This window comes from Phragmites australis, chromosome 4 (genome assembly GCF_958298935.1).
Source record: "Phragmites australis chromosome 4, lpPhrAust1.1, whole genome shotgun sequence".
Classification (NCBI taxonomy): Eukaryota; Viridiplantae; Streptophyta; class Magnoliopsida; order Poales; family Poaceae; genus Phragmites; species Phragmites australis.
The window spans coordinates 5265543-5274618 of NC_084924.1; the positions used below are offsets into that span (position 1 = coordinate 5265543).

The window sequence follows — 9076 nt, forward strand, 5'->3', positions numbered from 1 at the left end:
TTGCTTATTAAAATACTGAATGTACGATATTTACAAGGTTGCGTGACAGCAATTTACCACACGGGGCGAAGCCTCCAGACTGCTCGGGCGGGGAGAAGCCCCCGGCCTTATCAACCTGAACCGCGAGCTTGACCGTCTACGGGTAGAAGCGTCGAAGATGCTCGATGTTCCACGGATTCGGGAGTGGCTGCCCTTCCTCCGTAGTCAACCTGAAAGAACCTGCCCGGGGTAGGGTCTCGAGGTGATCCAGAGGCGGACCTAGCGGCCGGGGCCCCGACCATCTGCTGGGGGTCGGAGAGTACGCCGGCAGCGGCGGCGCTGATGGGCCCAGCGCCCTGATCCCCTTGGGCGGGAAAAAACCTCTTGGTCGTGGGGCGGCGTTCCGTTACTGGAAGTGGAGCCGGAACGCTGGAGACGGTGCCCACCGGCCATCTTTTCCTGTGGAGAAAAAAGGGAAACAAACAATCTAGGGATATTCCCCCCTACCTGGCGCGCCAGCTGTCGGAGAGTGAACTCCTGTCGCAGGGATCCCGAGAGACCCCTCTTTAGAGATTCGGCCGGGGGGATGATCCTAGAAAAGCTTGTACGAAAAAAAAAGCGGGAACGGAAGTAAATGCGCTGGCTTGCGGGTACACCGGGTTTTTGAACAGGTTCGGGCCGCGCGGGGGCGTAACACCCTACTCCTGTATGAGTGTTATATCTATCCTTGAAGGGGATCCTTCAAGGATATATCTGGTTCTCCAAGGAGAGCTGTTTACAAAGAGCTGGAGGCTCTTATGTTCTAGCTAGCTGGTCTCTTGATCGTCTTGCGATCGGGGGCTATTGTTTTCTTGTTCTTCGACTGACTCTCTTCTTCTCCTTTTTTCTCTCCTATTTTCGGTGTCCTCCATCCTTTCCTTTTATAGATGCGCCGACCTCGACATATCCTGAATGGGAAAGAGGGGACGCGAATGCCCAGGTGCCACGGAGAAAGGCGTAATCATTTCATTTTGGCGAAGTGACAGGGGCGGTGGAGGAAGGCGGCGTGCATTCGACCACCAGCCGCTGCGGAAGCTTCGGGGTGCTCTGAAAAGGGCCCACCGGACAGCCTCAGAGGTGCCCGGTGCGCCCACCCTGTCTTGTTCTCCTGCCAGGGCAGGGTGGCAGGCCGAGCGCTTCGATTCTGGCGACGTTATCCCGAGGCGCGCAGGCGAAAACGGGACGGGACCCGTGCATTTAATGGACCCACGCCCCCCTGCCATTGCATGGCAGGGTCTGACACTGGGGCGTGGGCAGCCGAGAATGTCAGGATGTCAGAATGTCAGGCCACGCGCGCCTATTAAATGCGGCATCGGGCCCTTGACTGGATGACACCCTGACGACGGGGCCCTTCAAGTCTTTGAACGAGCTTGCGCGAACCTTCGGGGGACCGAGTCCTCGGGGGCTGCCACGTGCAGCCCCGAGCACTCTCTCCCGAGCACTTCAGCGGGACCTTCGGGGCACCGAGTCCTCGGGGGCTGCCACGTGCAGCCCCGAGCACTCTCTCCCGAGCACTTCAGCGGGACCTTCGGGGCACCGAGTCCTCGGGGGCTGCCACGTGCAGCCCCGAGCACTCTCTCCCGAGCACTTCAGCGGGACCTTCGGGGCACCGAGTCCTCGGGGGCTGCCACGTGCAGCCCCGAGCACTCTCTCCCGAGCACTTCAGCGGGACCTTCGGGGCACCGAGTCCTCGGGGGCTGCCACGTGCAGCCCCGAGCACTCTCTCCCGAGCACTTCAGCGGGACCTTCGGGGCACCGAGTCCTCGGGGGCTGCCACGTGCAGCCCCGAGCACTCTCTCCCGAGCACTTCAGCGGGACCTTCGGGGCACCGAGTCCTCGGGGGCTGCCACGTGCAGCCCCGAGCACTCTCTCCCGAGCACTCTGTTTCTACCTATCTTGCAGGGTGGTGATATGTGGTGGACGGCCGGTCTGGCCTCGGGACTTAGGGACCCCTGGTTCTAAATACACCGACAGCATGCTTTTCAGAATTTAACATCGAGGCTGCAAACTTCTTCATTTCATATCACCGTCAGTTACTATGGACTATTTTGCCTCTTTCTTCTTCCCTCACCCCTTCTCTCCTCTTTTTTCTCCCATTCCAAACCAGCTCTGCCAGCTCTCACCAGCAGCGAGCAGCGCCCAATCGGCTCGACCTAGGGGTCCGAAGGAGTAGCATGCCGTGAAAAATCCATTTGGTTGGGGCTTGGCCATAAGTGGCTAACGGCGAGCATCGAGGGCGGCGGTGGGTCGCTCATGCGGACAGGCATGCCCATGTCGGGTCGGAGAAAAAGCGACCTACACAAAAGGAGGAGGGCGAGGGGAAGCTCACCGTGCTCTCAATCAGTCAGGGAAGGTTGTGGCACGGTGGCACGTCGGTGATGGGTGGAATAGAGTCGCTGGATTTGGGGAAGAGGTTCGGTCCGATGAAGAAGAGGACGAATCAGGTTGGGGAAACAGTGGAGAGCGTCGAGTAGACCACTCCAAGGCTTCACACAGCCAAGCTATGGAGGGACGGGACTCAGGCATGACAGATTTTGCTCGAAGGCGTAGGATTTGACCAAGGGTGGCGCGTGTTGCTCTGGTCGGCGGTAGCAAACCAAGGACAAGAGCTTGAGCTCCTATTAGCTGAGCGCCCCTCCCTCCCGTGCGCGAGCAAAGGAGATGAGCCCTCGCAAACCATGGCAAACAAAGGAGCTCCATGTCGGAACAGGAGGAGAAAGGAGAGAGAGGAGGTGGAGGAAGAAGAAATAGACAAAATAGTCCACAATAGTAGGGAATAAAGAAATTCGCAAGAAACATGCAAATTAAGCGTTAAATTCTGAAATATCTGACTTTGGGTTTCAGTTGCACCCATTGTTAGGCCCAAACATGGTCAAATGGGCCGTTCGTGCCGGTCCGGCACAGGCCCAACTCGGTACGGCCCGACTACGGCACGGCTCATCTACAGTAACGGGCCGTGCTGTGCCAGCCCGCGTGCCTTCCCCTCGGCCCACGGCACGGCCCGTCGGTGACCGTGCCGTGCCGGGCCGGTCGGCCCGACGGACCGAAATAGATAAAAAATATAAAAAAAATGAAAAAATACATAAAAAATATATAGAAAATAGATAAAAAATATAAAATAGATAAAAAAATATTTAAAAATAGATAAAAAAATATTTAAAAATAGCTAAAAAAATTAAAAATATAAATAAAAAATAGAAAATAGTGCCGGACCGGACCGTGCCGGGTCGTGCCGGCCTGGGCTGGACCGTGCCCGTGCCGGCCCGTCGTGCCGCGCGCTCGGCCCAGGCACGGCCCGTAGCGTCGTGTCGTGTCTGGGCCGTGCCTACAGTGCCGTGTCTCGAATCGGTCCAATAGACACGATCTATTTAAACGTCTTTAGTTAGGCCAATCTCATGGACGATGCACGCATTGTGGCGCCGTAACGGCTACAACATCGCGCAGGTAACTTTATCTTGGTCTGGTTCGTGACCCAGACCCAGCAACAAACCGTATCGTTTGGTTTTTGAACCTTGCTAGGCTCCCACATACATGATTACACATCATGAGACACTGAAGTATATGATGCACATAATATAAGGAAACGATTGCTGCTACCTGTTAGTGGCAACATGAAACCTTGATAGGCCAAAAGAGTTAAGTCGCGATATGTTTTATGAAGGCGTGGAAGAAACTAAAGTACTAGAAGTTATATTGCATTGCACTGGCGGTCATGAGGTCATCTGATGAACAAAAGAAACCCAATCTAACTATTAGCATTTGGCCTAATTCTCAGCTAAAAACAAAGAATGCACCTATATACACATTGCATAGATCAACTCAACAATCAGAACTAGACAACCACAAACATGCCAAGACAACTGGAACTAGACTAGATAGCTTCTTCAGAAGAGTCGATTGCTCAGAGGGAACCAAGCAAAGCCGCCAGAATTTGCTATTGCGCCTACTTTCTTCAGTTAGTGGGGTTAGAGTAGTCTAACTAGGAATGCTTGGACCTCCTATGAGTTGTCTGTACTCTCTGCCCTTCTAGGCTACAGTATTTGACCTGTTTCAACAGAATAACCAGGACGTACAAATTAGAAGAGCTATTGTAAGCGCATAGATCAGAACTGAACATGGGTGGATCATACTGCTTACATGCATTGTTCCAAGTGTGGACAGCAATTCTCTAGACTGCTCCATTAAAGTGCGCTCTTCAGTAGCAACTTTGGCAAGGTCAGAAACCAAAATACTTGTTCCAGCTAGCTGCAGAAGGACGGATGATTTCAGCCAAACAAAACAACAAATGCAGCATCTCAGAACAAATACTTAACCAAATGTAAGCCGCTTAGAAATTGCTATGTGCTATCTTGTTTTTATGCAAGCCTCACAAGGGTTCATAGCTGTAACTTTTTGTGTGGTGATGGCAACGTTTATTACTAAGATGCTTGGAGCTGTGAAATGACTTCAATTGTAGGATCATAAATTTAATCCACCCAGAACAGACATAATGAGAATCCAGTTATCCTACAGATAGATCCTCAAGAAGGGAGAAATCTCCTATGCTTCAGAAGGATGAGAAGGTTGTCAAAGCCATCTGATCTGGGAAATGGTTAGCTGGGATAAGACTAATTGTCGCTAACAGTCTCAAGAAATCCAACTACCCATCCAGACCAGACAACCAGGAAAGCCTTCTAATGTAGGGTGCCAGTTCTGTTGGGTAGGGACCACAGTCATAAATTAAGCTGATGTAATGATGGACTAGCAACTAGTGACCAAGAAAAAAGGAACAAGAAAGCAATTTAAAGTAAATATCACCTTAGACAGTAAAGTACATATTGAATTTCCTATTGTTTGCATGATATCTACTGCAGAGGCAACAGCATTTTTCACATCTTGGATATCAGCCTGCAAGTAAGAAAGCAGTAAGAAGAACCTGAGATTTAATACACAGAAGAAAACATGCGAAAACATCGTAGCAAGACAATGTGCTATTTACAACCTTTGCTCCGTCAGTAACAGGAAGGCACAAAATGGTGGCAGTTAGAGCTTCCACAATTCCAGATAAAGAATCAGCATGCTCCCCCTCTAATAAAGACCATTCTTCCAAATATGCCATCTGCATTGAGCAAATTCGATTGGATTTTTAGAAACAAAGAAAATGTGAAAAATGAACTTCTAATGTTAATTCATGACTGGATAATATTGCTAATTGTTAAGTACTATAATCCTTTACAGTTATGTCTAAGGCCCCGCTATAGAGGCTGCATGCTGGTCTTTCTCCCTTTTCAGCTTTACAGTTATTAAATAGGAAAAGACCATGTGCCATCTATTCAACAGAGGAAAAAGGTATCAAAACAGCCAGCCTGCTATTACATGATACTAGTGTTATATGAATGAGAAGGTCCAGCGTGCAGCAATTGTGCAGACATAGGAAATACGTATTCAAATGGCCCTGTGCTTACAGCTAATTGGTTCTACAGTTCTGTCAGAGACCTCTTTTCTTTTTGGCGAAATATTCCCTTGCTTACATGTCTGGCAGCTAAACATATGTTGGAATCGATCCTGCGAGAGGTGGGTCGTAAGAACACACACACAAGCACACACTGGATATAGGATTTTTCTCGCTGCCAACAGCTTCTGATGTTTATTCAAACATCCAAAAGGCTATAGCTGTTAACAGCCTCTACTATTGGATTTAGGTCATCCAAAGGTGTGTTACAAGGGGAGGGGGGTCAGTCCAATATATAGGCCAAAAAAACTGACCTTACTGTTGCAGAAAGATTAAACTAACTACGCACAACACAAGGATTTACTCTAACAACATAAAGGATAATTTAAGATGATATGATGAACTATCATAAATTAAGGCTACTAAAGTTTAACAGAAAAATGACTGAAGATGTGAAAAATCTGGTGAACCTACTTGCACAGAAAAAAACAAATTAATGGTTATTACCTGTCCCTTTAGAACTGTCATGAGTTTCCAATTGTTTCGGAATAACTGTAGCTGGAACCTCTTAAGAGCAACAGATTTACGCATCCCTAGGGTAGTAATCCATGCATCACATAAGTATTTCTGGTAAAAAGGGAAAGGAAGAAAGGTTAACAGACGAGGAAAGAAAGGTTATTGAGGTTCCAAAAATTTGAAGCTGTGGGTTTCCAACATAGCTGAAAGAAAAGTAAGTGATAAGGTAAAAAGAGGCAGCAATAGCCTTATAAAATATTCTGGTTGACATGAAGTTTTTTCATCTAGAAGTATTTTTTATTAAAACTTGGACTTCTAATTAAGCATAAGCCATAGGTTAATAAAAGGGCAAGCCACAGACTTCCATTTGGCCATGAACAGGTGCAGAATTCAAGCTTACATTCTAAAAACATCATTTTGGCATGCCATCTGATACATCTTGAGCAGTTTAACATATTGATATTTGTTTTTGTTTATAGCTACAACACAAAAAAGGCATGTAAAAGCTTCCTTGGTTCTTTCTTTATCTATCCAACTGTCATATTTCTTTTTTGTGTGACACCTATTCTTCACTTCAGGAAAGAACTGATAAGATGCCTGCTACCTGATATATAGTTACAAATACATTGCCTGGTTCGCCATAACTGAAGCTAAATGCAGCACACCATAAAGATAGCATAAAAGTCAAAGGTAGTTACAACCAACATGATGTATACATTGCACAGGCTTGCTTTTGATGATAAGAAAATCAAAAGGTAAGCAAGCATGAGCAAACAGCTACTGCACATAACCAACCCAGATTACCCTGGATTTGATCTATCGCATCTTACACAATTATTAACAAGTCTCAATTTCAATAAATCAAGTAAAATATGAGATCTAAATCTACAGGCATTTATACATAATTCATATAAGTGCCATTATAAATACAAATAAATTTTGAAATCAGTTTATGTTCCTTAAACAGGACGAAGAAGCTAGAAGAATTACAATGGAGCAGAACACATAAGAATTCCATACTAGTTTTGTCAATGAACATAGATACTCACCTCTGCAGTCAACTTCTGTGCAGCAAGTGCAGCATCAGCCTGTGCATTCACACACCGCCACTGCAAATGTCTATTGGATAAAATTCTCAATAGGTGCTCACGGTCGGCCTTACTGCCCCCATGCCGCCTCCTCCTCACTTCACCATCCAACCCATAACCAGATGAGCTTCTTCCCTGCTGATCCCAAGATGATGTGATTGACCCCACAGAGTTCCTCACCCGAGATGGGCTTGACGTCCTCCTCGACGGATTACCCGTAAGCTTACTTGGTGAAGGTTGCCTGATTGGCCTATTCAGTGGAGACGAAGACGACACAAAACCATTCAACAATGATTTCTTGACCGGTGCTGTCCTGGGAGATGTGGCCAACCCAGAGTTATGTGTCAAGTATGGTGTGCCCGGATCTGCAAATCGATGTGACCTGCTGGTGGCTGCATCCTGAAAGAACCGAGCTGGCACACTCATCCCCTTAGGCGACAAGCGTGCTCTGTGGGTGACGCCAATGCCTGCATCCTGTGACCCAGAATTGCTCCCTGACGATACGCTATCTGTGTCCGACGACATCAAGTAGTCCCCACCATCAAACGAAGAACACCGCACCCCTTCTTCGAACACCATGGACTGCCGAAGCGACCGGACAGCTGAAAGGACAGCCGCGTCCCTCTTGTGCAAAGAACAGTCCAAGCTCTTGGTAAGCGAATTCCCCTCAAACCCCTGTGACACCTTCGCCGACACTGGCCACCTGTGGTGGTTATGGCCCCCGTCAAACCCCTTCCCCCTCTCCGGCACTGCACCCACACCAGGCCGCCTCCTCTCTGGCGTGGTGGCCCCCACCACCGAAGCCACCGGCCGACGCGCCGGCGACGGGGACGTGGCAGGCTTCGCCTTGCTGGTCTCGAAGGAGAAGGACCGGCCCTGGAACGCCACGGAGAGGCTCCTCGTGGTGGTGGTGGTGCCCGCATTGGGCCCCGCGGCCTCTCCTGCGGCGGCATTGCCCGCCGGGCCCGGGCCCGGGCGCGGGCGGTCGACGGAGACTGACCGCCTGGGAAGCGGCGACGCGAAGCGGCGGGAGGGTGTGGAGGCCGAGGTTGAGGTCGAGTTGGAGCTCGAGGTGGTGGTGGTGGAGGTGGAAGTGGAGGTGGAGGTGGACTTGGAGGAGGGGCCGAGGAGGTAGCGGGAGGAGACGGCCTTGGCCTTGGCCTTGGGCCGGGCGTCGGCGTCGGCGTCGGCTTTGGCGTTGGCGTTGGACTTGGCCGGGGAGAGCGCGGAGGCGGCGCGGCGGTGGTGCGGCGACGGCGACGGGTTCAGCCGGGGCGCGGCCGCTGCTGCCCCGGCGGCCACCATGGTGCCCAGATCTGCAGAATCTCCCGGTGGTTTTGGTCCTGCTGGGGTTTGGGGTTTCGTTTCAGAATGGGAGAGCGGAGCGGAGGCACGGCAGCGGAAGTGGAGTGGGAGCCAAGTGAAACATGGGCGAAGGGATGGGTCCGTCCGTCGCAAGGGTAAAAGTGGAAAAGCGGATGGAATAAAGGAACTGAGTCGCGTGGCGGTGGCCCTCCCCTGGGGACTGGGGTGGGGCGGCGGAAGTAGCAGGTTGACGCGCGGTGAGCCGGTGATGGCTGGGGCGGGCCTGGGGTGCGTAACAGACCACGCCGCCGGCGTCAATCCGCCCCATTCCCAGCCCTATTTATGCGGCACTATAACATTTGGTGTGTGGTTAGCACGGCACCATGCTAGCTATCTCATAGAATCTTCTATTATAATCTTAAAAGATTATATACGCTAGCTATCATGGCACCAAACTATTTAAATACGGTGCCAAATATTATGGTGCCGTAAAAAAACCTATTTTTTATATTGTTTTTCTATAGATCCATGTGTAAAAAAGTTTTTGAAAAGGACTGAAATCTAAAAATTCCACTAACATTCTTTCAATGGCTACTGTAGTTCACTGTTATTAACGTTAGAAAGAACAGGTACGAGAATGTGTAAATAACACGGTGATAAGACCTCTAAATATAAAACTACCCATCAGGACTCAAAATCTGATTCTCGGAAAGAAAAA

The 9076-nt window shown here is 49.7% G+C and overlaps 1 protein-coding gene across 1 annotated transcript; it reads right to left on the reverse strand.

Annotated features, from left to right (window-relative positions):
- Nucleotides 1-3687: 3687 nt before the first annotated feature.
- Nucleotides 3688-8694, reverse strand: LOC133915375 (QWRF motif-containing protein 2-like). The gene is made up of 6 exons (XM_062358516.1): nt 7015-8694; nt 5957-6076; nt 5000-5116; nt 4816-4905; nt 4156-4263; nt 3688-4063 (listed from the first exon to the last, which is right to left on the reverse strand). Exons 1-6 carry the CDS (start codon nt 8356-8358, stop codon nt 3998-4000), a joined length of 1845 nt encoding a protein of 614 aa, XP_062214500.1. The 5' UTR covers nt 8359-8694; the 3' UTR covers nt 3688-3997.
- Nucleotides 8695-9076: the final 382 nt, after the last annotated feature.

What these genes read in the sequence shown, in the direction of transcription:
- LOC133915375 (XM_062358516.1), bottom strand. Translation starts at nt 8,358, where the DNA reads ATGGTGGCCGCCGGGGCAGCAGCGGCCGCGCCCCGGCTGAACCCGTCG. An exon ending in CACAGAAGTTGACTGCAGAG is followed by an intron (nt 6,077 to 7,014) that starts GTGAGTATCTAT and finishes CCTTTTTACCAG; the next exon opens with AAATACTTATGTGATGCATG. An exon ending in CTGTTACTGACGGAGCAAAG is followed by an intron (nt 4,906 to 4,999) that starts GTTGTAAATAGC and finishes TCTTACTTGCAG; the next exon opens with GCTGATATCCAAGATGTGAA.